This window comes from Oncorhynchus mykiss, chromosome 21, assembly GCF_013265735.2.
Source record: "Oncorhynchus mykiss isolate Arlee chromosome 21, USDA_OmykA_1.1, whole genome shotgun sequence".
Lineage (NCBI taxonomy): Eukaryota > Metazoa > Chordata > Actinopteri > Salmoniformes > Salmonidae > Oncorhynchus > Oncorhynchus mykiss.
The window spans coordinates 11,271,514-11,286,729 of NC_048585.1; the positions used below are offsets into that span (position 1 = coordinate 11,271,514).

Genomic DNA, 15,216 nt, shown 5'->3' on the forward strand with positions numbered 1-15,216 from the left:
CTGTTCAGGCTCTGTTCAGGCACTGTTCAGGCTCTGTTCAGGCACTGTTCAGGCTCTGTTCAGGCTCTGTGCAGGCTCTGTGCAGGCTCTGTGCAGGCTCTGTTCAGGCTCTGTTCAGGCACTGTTCAGGCTCTGTTCAGGCTCTGTTCAGGCTCTGTGCAGGCTCTGTGCAGGCTCTGTTCAGGCTCTGTTCAGGCTCTGTTCAGGCTCTGTTCAGGCTCTGTGCAGGCTCTGTTCAGGCTCTGTTCAGGCTCTGTTCAGGCTCTGTCCAGGCTCTGTTCAGGCTCTGTTCAGGCTCTGTTCAGGCACTGTTCAGGCTCTGTTCAGGCTCTGTTCAGGCTCTGTGCAGGCTCTGTTCAGGCTCTGTTCAGGCTCTGTGCAGGCTCTGTGCAGGCTCTGTTCAGGCTCTGTTCAGGCTCTGTTCAGGCTCTGTTCAGGCTCTGTTCAGGCTCTGTTCAGGCTCTGTTCAGGCTCTGTGCAGGCTCTGTTCAGGCTCTGTTCAGGCTCTGTTCAGGCTCTGTCCAGGCTCTGTTCAGGCTCTGTTCAGGCTCTGTGCAGGCTCTGTTCAGGCTCTGTTCAGGCTCTGTTCAGGCTCTGTCCAGGCTCTGTTCAGGCTCTGTTCAGGCTCTGTTCAGGCACTGTTCAGGCTCTGTTCAGGCTCTGTTCAGGCTCTGTGCAGGCTCTGTTCAGGCTCTGTTCAGGCTCTGTGCAGGCTCTGTGCAGGCTCTGTTCAGGCTCTGTTCAGGCTCTGTTCAGGCTCTGTTCAGGCTCTGTTCAGGCTCTGTGCAGGCTCTGTTCAGGCTCTGTTCAGGCTCTGTGCAGGCTCTGTGCAGGCTCTGTTCAGGCTCTGTCCAGGCTCTGTTCAGGCTCTGTTCAGGCTCTGTTCAGGCTCTGTTCAGGCTCTGTTCAGGCTCTGTAGGCTTTCAGCAACAACATGGATGGCAGCAGGTGGAACAGTACTGTAGTGTTTCATCCACCGCTCCAGTCCCCCCCCCCCCCCCCCCCCCCCCCCTGGGACACTCACAAGGTCACAGATCCACCGCTCCAGTCCACTCCCCCCTGGGACACTCACAAGGTCACAGTGTCATAGATCCACCGCTCCAGTCCACTCCCCCCCCGGGACACTCACAAGGTCACAGATCCACTGCTCCAGTCCACTCCCCCCTGGGACACTCACAAGGTCACAGTGTCATAGATCCACCGCTCCAGTCCACTCCCCCCTGGGACACTCACAAGGTCACAGTGTCATAGATCCACCGCTCCAGTCCACTCCCCCCTGGGACACTCACAGGGTCACAGTGTCATAGATCCACTGCTCCAGTCCACTCCCCCCTGGGACACTCACAGGGTCACAGTGTCATAGATCCACCGCTCCAGTCCACTCCCCCCCCGGGACACTCACAAGGTCACAGATCCACTGCTCCAGTCCACTCCCCCCTGGGACACTCACAAGGTCACAGTGTCATAGATCCACCGCTCCAGTCCACTCCCCCCTGGGACACTCACAGGGTCACAGTGTCATAGATCCACTGCTCCAGTCCACTCCCCCCTGGGACACTCACAGGGTCACAGTGTCATAGATCCACCGCTCCAGTCCACTCCCCCCCCGGGACACTCACAAGGTCACAGATCCACTGCTCCAGTCCACTCCCCCCTGGGACACTCACAAGGTCACAGTGTCATAGATCCACCGCTCCAGTCCACTCCCCCCTGGGACACTCACAGGGTCACAGTGTCATAGATCCACCGCTCCAGTCCACCCCCCCCCCCCCCCCCCCCCGGGACACTCACAAGGTCACAGATCCACCGCTCCAGTCCACTCCCCCCTGGGACACTCACAAGGTCACAGTGTCATAGATCCACCGCTCCAGTCCACTCCCCCCCCCCCCGGGACACTCCCAAGGTCACAGTGTCATAGATCCACCGCTCCAGTCCACTCCCCCCCCGGGACACTCACAAGGTCACAGATCCACCGCTCCAGTCCACTCCCCCCTGGGACACTCACAGGGTCACAGTGTCATAGATCCACCGCTACAGTCCACCCCCCCCCGGGACACTCACAAAGTCACAGTGTCATAGATCCACCGCTCCAGTCCACTCCCAAGGTCACAGTGTCACAGATCCACTGCCCCAGTCCACTCCTCCCCTGGGACACTCACAAGGTCACAGTGTCATAGAACCACTGGCATAGCACACACACAATATATATACATATATATTTTTCAAATCTTCTAAATACTTTGAATATGATTAATTTCCATGTCGGCTCTATGCCTGGAAATGCCCTGTCCTGAGCAAAGGATCCCAATTTCAAACTCCCCAAAATGATATAAAGAATGGTAATAATGGATATTAACTGAAACACGATCTTATGTAGTTTTATGCAAGAGCCCTCTGTGACTTAAATGGAACATATTTTAACAAAGATTCATATTCTATCGTAATCTAACGACAAGGGGTCCTTATGGCATAGCTGACCCTACTCAATCCTGATTCTTTTGAGATTTTAGACTAATCTGACGAGGTTCACCAAATCTCAGTTTTGAGTGAAATATTCTTTAAATTAGGTTTTAGAGTCATAAAGCAACGGAGTAAAACATCATTGCTACTGTGTATACCACTTGAATTAAGCATCCATTTTTGTCCACTGTTAGGCATCCATTTTTGTCCTCTCTGTTAGGCATCAACTCTGTCGGGTTTTCGTCTAACGTCAACTCCGTCAGAGTGCTGAAATTAATAATTTTCCATATTTTACAAACGTTTGTATTGAACTTGTATTTTTAGAGGCAGTATCAGTATGTGTTGCCAACTACATCAGTGGCTTGTCAACTCCGTCACTGACGACTGACCCCCTTAAGATTTTGTTGTTGTCGATATTCAGACAAAACATGTGCATTGTTCTGCAACAGATGGTTAAACAATTGTAATATTTGCTGAGTTAGACCTGGGGGTGATGTTAGTTTTATAAATGTTGTTTTATGTCTTAAATCCAGAAAACTAAACAAAAAGACGTTTGGAGATTTGTATTTGAATAATCTAATGTTAGAGAGAAACAATCCAAGGCCGTTTTAAACACGTAAGAATTGTAAATGAAAATGCCTTTTATGGTGTCTGACGGGAGTTGACAGAAATCCAGTTAGTTGCATTTGATGATTTATTAAAAATGTCATTAGGAAGTTATTCATTTACATGGTGTGATAGCTGATACTTTGGTCGATCAAAAACTATATTTCACATTTTGTTAATATTAAGACCAACATTCGTGGGAAAAAGTTGAGATTGTCCCGTCTTTCAAGAATCCCTGAGAACCAAAACAGCAACATGTTCTCTCAGCAGAATATGGAAAAGAGCATGAGATCAGCTATAAAAAAAGCTACTTAGCATTTTTTAAATTAAATTGCTCCTACCTTGTGGGGGGGGGGGGGGGGGGTCAGGGGGTTGAGAAACTGCGCTACACCACTACATAGGTCAATAGTACCTAAAGTCACACACACAAAAGGAGTGTGTGTTCTGCCTGTAACAGTCTCAGCTTCCCCTATTCCAGGGTTTCCCAGGTGGCGGCCCGCGGGTGGGTTTTATTTATTATATATATATATTTCTTTGTGGAATTGTTATTGTTGGACATTAAAGATTGTTGAAACACCAGGAAATCAGCTCCAAGTGATTTTAATTGAAGAAATCTGTTCCCAAGTATTCCCAGGCATAATGGAGAGAAGTGTGAACGTATACAAATGTGAACAAGGTTTGAAATGATTATGTTTCGTCAAACTATATCTGTTTGGGCATCTTGCGGTCAATTTGTGGTTTACAAATGAATTGTAATTGTGTTCCGGCCCCTCAACCATCCGTTCCAGAAAAGATCGTCCCGCGGCTGAATCTAGTTGATGATCCCTGCCTTATTCTGTCCTCTTCCAGGTAACACAGTGGCACACGCAGGTATCCATTCTTACACTCGCTCTGTTGTCCTTCCTCCTCTCTATGTCAGCAACACGTCTTCCTGTCTGTGATCACCGCTGGCCCGTTGATTGGTCGTGAGTTGGCTCGGAGCAGGACGCGGGGCGAGTCATTGTTGCTAGGGGCCTGTTGCCGGACGGCAGTGCCGTTGCGCGCCAGCAGCTCGCGGGCCATCATCATGAAGGCATCGTCCACATTCTGGGCCTCCTTAGCTGAGGTCTCTAACGCTGCCAGGATGCCTCTCTCCTCAGCCATACAGCATGCCTCCTGGAACAACACCTGACGCTCAGACTCCAGGTCAGACTTGTTACCTGGGAAGGAGAGAAATAGGTGTTTCAAGTTTTGTTTTTAGAACTGATTTGTCAAAAACACATTGATTTGACCTTTATTTGAATAGGAAGGGGTCAGGGGTTAAAGTATTTTAAAGGTTTGTACCTCTTTTCTGAGAGAGGCCCAGATTTTTTTTGTTTCAAATCTTTACATCTCAATTATAGAAATACAAAGGATAGAACAAACATTTCAATTCAAAACAATGGCCCATGCCACATAGCGTTAGCAAATGTTTTTGCTCCCACTCACCAATGAGACAGAGCACTACATTGGCCGCGCCGTACAGCTCCACCTCCCTGATCCAATTGGACACGGAGTCAAAGGTTCCGTGGCGTGTGATGTCATAGGCGATCATGGCGCCGTGGGCGCTGCGGTAGTAACTCTGGGTGATGGTCCGGAAACGCTCCTGTCCAGCCGTGTCCCATACCTGCATCTGTTTTACACAGACACACACGGAATTAGATAAATATCTCACACACAAACACAATGATCTCACAGTCTAATATACTCCTGGAGGGAACAACACAAACACAATGATCTCACAGTCTAATATTTTCCTGGAGGGAACGATACAAAACAATGATCTCACAGTCTAATATTCTCCTGGAGGGAACGATACAAAACAATGATCTCACAGTCTAATATACTCCTGGAGGGAACGATACAAAACAATGATCTCACAGTCTAATATACTCCTGGAGGGAACGATACAACACAATGATCTCACAGTCTAATATACTCCTGGAGGGAACAATACAACACAATGATCTCACAGTCTAATATACTCCTGGAGGGAACAATACAACACAATGATCTCACACTCCTGGAGGGAACGATACAAAACAATGATCTCACAGTCTAATATACTCCTGGAGGGTACAATACAACACAATGATCTCACAGTCTAATATACTCCTGGAGGGAACAATACAACACAATGATCTCACAGTCTAATATACTCCTGGAGGGAACAATACAACACAATGATCTCACACTCCTGGAGGGAACGATACAAAACAATGATCCCACAGTCTAATATACTCCTGGAGGGAACAATACAACACAATGATCTCACAGTCTAATATACTCCTGGAGGGAACAATACAACACAATGATCTCACAGTCTAATATACTCCTGGAGGGAACGATACAAAACAATGATCTCACAGTCTAATATACTCCTGGAGGGAACAATACAACACAATGATCTCACAGTCTAATATACTCCTGGAGGGAACAATACAACACAATGATCCCACAGTCTAATATTCTCCTGGAGGGAACGATACAAAACAATGATCTCACAGTCTAATATTCTCCTGGAGGGAACGAAACAAAACAATGATCTCACAGTCTAATATTCTCCTGGAGGGAACAACACAACACAATGATCCCACAGTCTAATATACTCCTGGAGGGAACAATACAACACAATGATCTCACAGTCTAATATACTCCTGGAGGGAACAATACAACACAATGATCTCACAGTCTAATATACTCCTGGAGGGAACAACACAAACACAATGATTTCACAGTCTAATATACTCCTGGAGGGAACAACACAAACACAATGATCTCACAGTCTAATATTCTCCTGGAGGGAACAATACAAACTCTGTGTGAAGGCAGCACTACTGAAATGACACCTTAACAAAATGATGATGTACTGTAAATGTTAAAAAAGGCTGCAATATGCCACTGTGTGTCTCAGGTATCTCCTTCAGCCTCCGCCTGATCTGCTCCTCTCTTCATGTTAGCATAGCAACAACTGCCATAGCAACCTGACACACCTGGCACCAGAGTTCCTAAACTCCCATGCTCACCTGGTCTTCCCTGCATTGGTTTCTTTATCACTGTCCTCACAGACTTTATCTTTGTCTTCCTCTAAAACCCCCAATTACATCCTTTCATCTCTCTTTCTCCTAATCATCCACACAACATGTACACAAGCACAGGAGAACATGTTGTTTATATGCTTCCAAAAGCTACTGTAGGGATGATCTGTTTTGATTCGTACGTGCTGTAGTTCTAATGCAGTAAACATGTCTCTGCCACTGGCTTTGGGAGGGATAGCTTATATACAGTATGTGTGCAGTGATGTACAGGGGATATCCACTGGCTTTGGGTGGGATAGCTTATATACAGTATGTGTGCAGTGATGTACAGGGGATATCCACTGGCTTTGGGTGGGATAGCTTATATACAGTATGTGTGCAGTGATGTACAGGGGATTTCCACGGGTTCCTGTGTTTAACAATGACACACCTCTATAGGGAGGGAAGCAAAAAACACCCTGCAACTCCATTTATGCCTGGAGCAAGAGCACTGCCTGGAGCAAGAGCACTGCCTGGAGCAAGAGCACTGGCGTAAGAGCACTGCCTGGAGCAAGAGCACTGCCTGGAGCAAGAGCACTGCCTGGAGCAAGAGCACTGGCATAAGAGCACTGCCTGGAGCAAGAGCACTGCCTGGAGCAAGAGCACTGCCTGGAGCAAGAGCACTGGCGTAAGAGCACTGCCTGGAGCAAGAGCACTGCCTGGAGCAAAAACACTGCCTGGAGCAAAAACACTGCCTGGAGCAAGGGCACTGCCTGGAGCAAGAGCACTGGCGTAAGAGCACTGCCTGGAGCAAGAGCACTGCCTGGAGCAAGGGCACTGCCTGGAGCAAGGGCACTGCCTGGAGCAAGAGCACTGGCGTAAGAGCACTGCCTGGAGCAAGGGCACTGCCTGGAGCAAGAGCACTGGCGTAAGAGCACTGCCTGGAGCAAAAACACTGCCTGGAGCAAGGGCACTGCCAGGAGCAAGAGCACTGGCGTAAGAGCACTGCCTGGAGCAAAAACACTGCCTGGAGCAAGGGCACTGCCTGGAGCAAGGGCACTGCCTGGAGCAAGGGCACTGCCTGGAGCAAGAGCACTGCCTGGAGCAAAATCACTGCCTGGAGAAAGGGCACTGCCTGGAGCAAGAGCACTGGCGTAAGAGCACTGCCTGGAGCAAGAGCACTGCCTGGAGCAAGGGCACTGCCTGGAGCAAGGGCACTGCCTAGAGCAAGAGCACTGGCGTAAGAGCACTGCCTGGAGCAAGGGCACTGCCTGGAGCAAGAGCACTGGCGTAAGAGCACTGCCTGGAGCAAAAACACTGCCTGGAGCAAGGGCACTGCCTGGAGCAAGGGCACTGCCAGGAGCAAGAGCACTGGCGTAAGAGCACTGCCTGGAGCAAGGGCACTGCCTGGAGCAAGGGCACTGCCTGGAGCAAGGGCACTGCCTGGAACAAGGGCACTGCCTGGAGCAAGGGCACTGCCTGGAGCAAGAGCACTGCCTGGAGCAAGGGCACTGCCTGGAGCAAGAGCACTGCCTGGAGCAAGGGCACTGCCTGGAGCAAGGGCACTGCCTGGAGCAAGAGCACTGCCTGGAGCAAGAGCACTGCCTGGAGCAAGAGCACTGCCTGGAGCAAGGGCACTGCCTGGAGCAAGGGCACTGCCTGGAGCAAGGGCACTGCCTGGAGCAAGGGCACTGCCTGGAGCAAGAGCACTGCCTGGAGCAAGAGCACTGCCTGGAGCAAGAGCACTGCCTGGAGCAAGGGCACTGCCTGGAGCAAGGGCACTGCCGTTGTCATGCAAAGTGATAAAGAAACTAAATATAACTCTTTACCGTTAAATAACATCCATGTTCCTGTCAGTAAATACAACTCTTTACAGTTAAATAATATCCATGTTCCTGTCAGTAAATACAACTCTTTACAGTTAAATAATATCCATGTTCCTGTCAGTAAATACAACTCTTTACAGTTAAATAACATCCATGTTCCTGTCAGTAAATACAACTCTTTACAGTTAAATAATATCCATGTTCCTGTCAGTAAATACAACTCTTTACAGTTAAATAATATCCATGTTCCTGTCAGTAAATACAACTCTTTACAGTTCAATAATATCCATGTTCCTGTCAGTAAATACAACTCTTTACAGTTAAATAATATCCATGTTCCTGTCAGTAAATACAACTCTTTACAGTTCAATAATATCCATGTTCCTGTCAGTAAATACAACTCTTTACAGTTAAATAATATCCATGTTCCTGTCAGTAAATACAACTCTTTACAGTTAAATAACATCCATGTTCCTGTCAGTAAATACAACTCTTTACAGTTAAATAATATCCATGTTCCTGTCAGTAAATACAACTCTTTACAGTTAAATAATATCCATGTTCCTGTCAGTAAATACAACTCTTTACAGTTAAATAACATCCATGTTCCTGTCAGTAAATACAACTCTTTACAGTTAAATAATATCCATGTTCCTGTCAGTAAATACAACTCTTTACAGTTAAATAACATCCATGTTCCTGTCAGTAAATACAACTCTTTACAGTTAAATAATATCCATGTTCCTGTCAGTAAATACAACTCTTTACAGTTAAATAATATCCATGTTCCTGTCAGTAAATACAACTCTTTACAGTTAAATAATATCCATGTTCCTGTCAGTAAATACAACTCTTTACAGTTAAATAATATCCATGTTCCTGTCAGTAAATACAACTCTTTACAGTTAAATAACATCCATGTTCCTGTCAGTAAATACAACTCTTTACAGTTAAATAATATCCATGTTCCTGTCAGTAAATACAACTCTTTACAGTTAAATAATATCCATGTTCCTGTCAGTAAATACAACTCTTTACAGTGGAATAATATCCATGTTCCTGTCAGTAAATACAACTCTTTACAGTTAAATAACATCCATGTTCCTGTCAGTAAATACAACTCTTTACAGTTAAATAATATCCATGTTCCTGTCAGTAAATACAACTCTTTACAGTTAAATAACATCCATGTTCCTGTCAGTAAATACAACTCTTTACAGTTAAATAATATCCATGTTCCTGTCAGTAAATACAACTCTTTACAGTTAAATAACATCCATGTTCCTGTCAGTAAATACAACTCTTTACAGTTAAATAACATCCATGTTCCTGTCAGTAAATACAACTCTTTACAGTTAAATAACATCCATGTTCCTGTCAGTAAATACAACTCTTTACAGTTAAATAATATCCATGTTCTTGTCAGTAAATACAACTCTTTACAGCAGAATAATATCCATGTTCCTGTCAGTAAATACAACTCTTTACAGTTAAATAACATCCATGTTCCTGTCAGTAAATACAACTCTTTACAGTTAAATAATATCCATGTTCCTGTCAGTAAATACAACTCTTTACAGTTAAATAATATCCATGTTCCTGTCAGTAAATACAACTCTTTACAGTTAAATAATATCCATGTTCCTGTCAGTAAATACAACTCTTTACAGTTAAATAACATCCATGTTCCTGTCAGTAAATACAACTCTTTACAGTTAAATAATATCCATGTTCCTGTCAGTAAATACAACTCTTTACAGCAGAATAATATCCATGTTCCTGTCAGTAAATACAACTCTTTACAGTTAAATAATATCCATGTTCCTGTCAGTAAATACAACTCTTTACAGTTAAATAACATCCATGTTCCTGTCAGTAAATACAACTCTTTACAGTTAAATAATATCCATGTTCCTGTCAGTAAATACAACTCTTTACAGCAGAATAATATCCATGTTCCTGTCAGTAAATACAACTCTTTACAGTTAAATAATATCCATGTTCCTGTCAGTAAATACAACTCTTTACAGTTCAATAATATCCATGTTCCTGTCAGTAAATACAACTCTTTACAGTTAAATAACATCCATGTTCCTGTCAGTAAATACAACTCTTTACAGTTAAATAACATCCATGTTCCTGTCAGTAAATACAACTCTTTACAGTTAAATAATATCCATGTTCCTGTCAGTAAATACAACTCTTTACAGTTAAATAATATCCATGTTCCTGTCAGTAAAAAGTACAAGCAGACTGAATAAATGCTGTTTGCATTGATCTCTGTCTCTTTGTGTGGTTACAGTTGTCACGTGGAGTTATGTGTGTGGTACAGGGATAGCAACAATGGTCTAGTGTTGTCATCATGCATGATTTGCATTCGTTCTGATGTGCGGTCAGTTGAGGCAACAAAGCCCTATTCACACAGAGTGGCCATAAACCAAATGACACCCTATTCCCTATATAGTGCACTACTTTCGACCAGAGACATGGGCCCTGGTCAAAAGTAGTGCACTAGATAAGGAATAGGGTGCGCTCTGGGACAGAGCCCCAGACTAAGATACATTCTGAAGCCATCCACTTGCCTGCTCTTCCTTCCTTCCTGTGTCAAAGGTCAGTTGGTTGAGGATACGGTCAGTAACACAGAATGAAATAGAACCCATTCTAGAATGAAGGAGGTATATGACACACAGTAGGCCCCTCTAGTAATAATGTTACTATACCTCTTAAACAAAATGGTGCTATCTACCACTGAAAATTGTTATTTGGCTGTCCCCATAGAACCCTATTTGGTTCTTTCCACAGAGGGTTCTACATGGAACCAAAAAGGGTTCTCCTACGGGGACAGTGGAAGAATACTTTTGTGACCCTTTTTTCTAAGAGTGGTTGGTAAGAGGAAGAGGCCGCACCATAAATACCTTCCTATCGCCTCTCTTGTCTGGCAGGTTTGGGGAACAATACAGTTAGCATGTGTTGGTAGAGTAGGGAGGGAGGGGCCCTCCAGCTACAAAATCATTTCAACTTAAAGTATCTTTAATGTATTTAAACCTACACTCTTAGAAAAAAGGGTTCCAAAAGAGTTCTTCGGCTGACCCATAGGAGAACCCTTTTTGATTCCAGTTAGAACCGTTTTTGGCTCCAGGTAGAACCATCTGTAGAGAGGGTTCTACATGGAACACAAAGCATTCTACCTGCAACCAAAAAGCCTTTAAGGTTCTAGAATCTAGATAGCAAACAAAATGATAAGAGTGTAGCCAGCCCCTCATAGAGGTTTCCTATTCAAGCATACAGTAGTTTGACCTCAATAGGTACTTAAGGCTTACTCTCACTTTTCTCATTGAAGTTTAAAAATAAATAGTGACGTTTTTGGTCAGGGAAGAGAAAGAGGAATGGCTGATGTGTTGTAGGAGAACCAGAAAGGCGAGTCCCTCATGAAATGCCGGTCCAACTTGTGTTAAGTGTCAACTTAATTAAGGCCTGCAAAGCCTTCTTGACAGTATCACAAGACAACAGCTGTGTTTTACACCAACCACCCCAATGGCCTCCAAACTGAAGTATTCAGACAGCAACACTTTGACATTTCAGTTATACGTTATGTGTATAGTCAACAACAGAAGATGTGTTGTAGATGTTCAAACTATCAACACACTACCAACTGCAGCTCTGTTGCTATGCAACAGCTTGCTGGAGTGACAGTGACTGTAGGGTTAGGGTTAGGTTTAGGCTGACTTTCACTGAACCCTTTAAGTTCTATAAAAGCACCATTTCTCCTAAAGGTTTGAGGCTGACTTCCTTACCTTAATTTTCTTGCCCTCGATGTCCACTGTCCGCACGGTGAAGTCCACTCCTATGGTGTTCTGTTGCCTCTCTGAGAACTGTCCTGACTTGAAGCTCTGGACCACGCAGGTCTTGCCCACGTTAGAATCTCCAATCAGGATGATCTTGAACAGGAAATCAAAGGATTCGTCCTGCTGCTCCACTCCTCCAGTTGGCTGTTGCATCGTGAAGAGGAGTGGGCTGTCTGGGCCTGGGAGCCACACCAAGACACTGACTTAGTGTCACGTCACAATGCTATGACTATGTTATAACTGTGTTATAAGCAAGTGAGTGATGTCTGCCTTACAATGCTATCCCGTGATGGTTGTTGCTAGGTTATAATCCCAGATGACCTAGGGTCTCTTGTTGACTTGTACCTGTCGCTTCGTGACTCCTAAATCCTCCCTGGCCAGAGAAGGCTCTTCCATATACAGTAGCTTCAGTACTGTAGTAGGTCACAGCACAAGTGTGGAAAATAGCATTCTTTAGTTGATCAGGTGTGATACAGGATTTCCTTCTGGCCATATAACCACCTCGGAGCTGAGAACGGAGCCCAGAATGTTCCCTCCAATCAGGCCTCTCTCCGCCCCGTACATCCACCAGGTGAGGATAACAGCGGCTCAATTCTCCAGAAAGAAAGCATTCCCTTTCTGCTCCCGACCAGCCTCCTCTCAGGTGTTGCCCCAGTTCATTTCCAATGGCAACAGAGTGCACTGAACAGCCAGTAGTAAGCACTACTCTTCCACACAGAATAAGAAACAGATTGAGTCTCCTTTACACTGTCAAAAGAGCTGCCTTTTTCTCCTCCAGATTGTCTTTGTTAGTGGATGTTACTTTCTCTTCCTCCATCCACCTGTTGCCTTCCCGCCCTCATTAGGTTTTTCCGTCTCTTTCTACCAATTTAATCCCGCCCTACCTGCTAATCGTCACGTGAGCTCCCACCTGTGGTATTGTGGGAAATGTAGTGTTTCAGTTCTCATTGACATTGCTCTCAAAACCTGGATACAATTTGTTAAAAATATTTTGTTTAAACACTTTCCAAATTAAATAGATACCAAAAATAGATACTAAAACAGAAAGACCGTTTTGATGTATTATAATTATATATCATGTTATCATTATTGTCTTTAACTGTGAGAAAAACAACTTTCAGTATTTATGGAAACTCTGCCTCACATTCTATTCAATGTTGGAACTCAGAACTGTAAAGCAGTTGTTTTGAATGAAACATTCTATTCAAATGACTAGCATCTTCCAGAACACTTCAATCAAAACATTCTCCACCACAACATAACTCCGGCTTGTGGATTGGTGGAGCAATGGCTTGGCTACCTTTGCAGAGTCTTGGGGACAGTGACAGAGAGTACGAGATGACGAGTGTTGATCTCCAGGGGGAGAAAAGGAAAGAGTTTCGGGGGGAAAGAAAACATCAAAATAAAATGAAAGAAAAGTTAAAAGTAGAAGAAAATGACTTTCAGAAGAAGAGGGAACAGATGGATGAAGAGGAGAATAAATAGAGGGGAACTGGATGAGAAAGAAAGGCTGGAGCTTGCAGTAGACCAGGCAAGACAAGCAGCGAGGGAGTGTGATCCAATAAGATCTGTGATACAGAAAGAGACAGAGAATCAGGAAGAAAAAAGGAAGAATGGAGTGCAGAGATAAGGCAGTCTGAGAGACGGAGAGACAGAGAGAAGAAGGTACATCTGAAGCAAGATGGGGAGTTGGAAGGGCATCTAATTAAGATGGAGAGAGAGAAGGTTGTTAGAGGCAGAGTTGAAGAGGACAAGAGAAGAGAAGGAGGAGGTAGAGCTGGAGAAGGATAGAGAGAAAAGGTGCATGTGGAGATGGTGAGAGCAGAAGGGAAGGAAGAGAGAGAGAAACAGTGCATGTGGAGATGGAGAGAGCTGAGAAGAAGGAGGAGGTAGAGCTGGAGAAGGATAGAGAGAAAAGGTGCATGTGGAGATGGAGAGAGCAGAAGGGAAGGAAGAGAGAGAGAAACAGTGCATGTGGAGATGGAGAGAGCAGAAGGGAAGGAAGAGAGAGAGAAACAGTGCATGTGGAGATGGAGAGAGCTGAGAAAAAGGAGGAGGTATAGCTGGAGAAGGATAGAGAGAAACAGTGCATGTGGAGATGGAGAGAGCAGAAGGGAAGGAAGAGAGAGAGAAACAGTGCACAGTGGCGATGGAGAGAGCTGAGAAGGAGGAGGATGTAGAGCTGGAGAAGGAGAGAGAAACAGTGCATGTGGAGATGGAGAGGGCAGAAGGGAAGGAAGAGAGAGAGAAACAGTGCATGTGGAGATGGAGAGAGCAGAAGGGAAGGAAGAGAGAGAGAAACAGTGCACAGTGGCGATGGAGAGAGCTGAGAAGGAGGAGGTAGAGCTGGAGAAGGATAGAGAGAAACAGTGCACAGTGGCGATGGAGAGAGCTGAGAAGGAGGAGGTAGAGCTGGAGCTGGAGAAGGAGAGAGAAAAAACATGCACAGAGAGATAACCAGGAGAAGGAAAATTAGGTGATAGATTTAGAGGATAACAGAGATAACCAGGAGAAGGAAAAGGAGGTGATAGATTTAGAGGATAACAGAGTTAACCAGAAGAAGCTTTGGTTAGAGTGGAACAGCTACAGAGATAGATACGCTGGAGGACCAGCTATAGCTGGAGGACCGTCAGGAAAGTATGTTGGGGGCAATGGTGAGGTTTAGGAGCGTGAGAAAGATGATAAATGAATTGTAAAAGAAAGAGATAGAGGACAGAGAGTGGATAAAAGAGGAGAGCAAGGCAGCGCAGGGGGAGATTGAGTCACTCAGCAAACTCCTGGATCTAGAGGGAGGGAGAGAACTGGAGAAGATGGAGGAGAAGAACAAGAAGAGAGAAGAGTGGGTAATGGACCTGGATGAGCAGAGAGTGGGACAGGAGGGAGAGGAGGAAAGAGGGGGTGGAGCACTGAGAGAAATGCAATTAAGGAAGAGAACATGCATCTGAGAGAGACTATTGACGTGCTTAATACCATCATTGACTTGCAGGACATGAAAAGCAATGGAAACACAACCATGCACCAGTAGTAAAGACTCTTCTTAATCTAGGTTATTGGATAGTCCATCTGTAGATGCTCTTCAGATCCTCAAACAGATGACGGATCTTAATTTGATCATCCTGTTGTTGATGAGAATTTTCCTGCACATCAGAAAATGCAGACTTGTAGTGTATTCAAGGTTTAAAAAAGTATTCTAAAGTTTGTAATTTCCACTTAAAAAATGTCAGACTTGATTTGCCCTGATGAAAAATGTACCAACCCCTACAAAAAATGTCCATTAATTATGATCCACATCATAATTTAAATGTTTTCCTGCTGTGAAAAACAGGGGATAACAAACAAACTATCTGTTCATAGCAACTGCTTGCTAAAGTTACGGTTAGGGAAAGGTTTAAAATAAGGATTAGGGTTAAGGTTAGAGTTAGGGTTTGTAGACAGATGAAATGC

The 15,216-nt window shown here is 44.8% G+C and overlaps 1 protein-coding gene across 1 annotated transcript; it reads right to left on the reverse strand.

Annotated features, from left to right (window-relative positions):
• Positions 1 to 1,903: 1,903 nt before the first annotated feature.
• LOC110515612 (ras-related protein Rab-19-like) lies at positions 1,904 to 12,639 on the reverse strand. The gene is made up of 3 exons (XM_036956865.1): positions 11,722 to 12,639; positions 4,534 to 4,717; positions 1,904 to 4,265 (listed from the first exon to the last, which is right to left on the reverse strand). The coding sequence occupies exons 1-3, from the start codon at positions 11,923 to 11,925 to the stop codon at positions 3,982 to 3,984; spliced, it is 672 nt and encodes a 223-aa protein (XP_036812760.1). The 5' UTR covers positions 11,926 to 12,639; the 3' UTR covers positions 1,904 to 3,981.
• Between the last annotated feature and the right edge of the window lie 2,577 nt (positions 12,640 to 15,216).

What these genes read in the sequence shown, in the direction of transcription:
- LOC110515612 (XM_036956865.1), bottom strand. Translation starts at nt 11,925, where the DNA reads ATGCAACAGCCAACTGGAGGAGTGGAGCAGCAGGACGAATCCTTTGAT. An exon ending in TCGAGGGCAAGAAAATTAAG is followed by an intron (nt 4,718 to 11,721) that starts GTAAGGAAGTCA and finishes TGTGTAAAACAG; the next exon opens with ATGCAGGTATGGGACACGGC. An exon ending in TGTAGTGCTCTGTCTCATTG is followed by an intron (nt 4,266 to 4,533) that starts GTGAGTGGGAGC and finishes TCTCCTTCCCAG; the next exon opens with GTAACAAGTCTGACCTGGAG.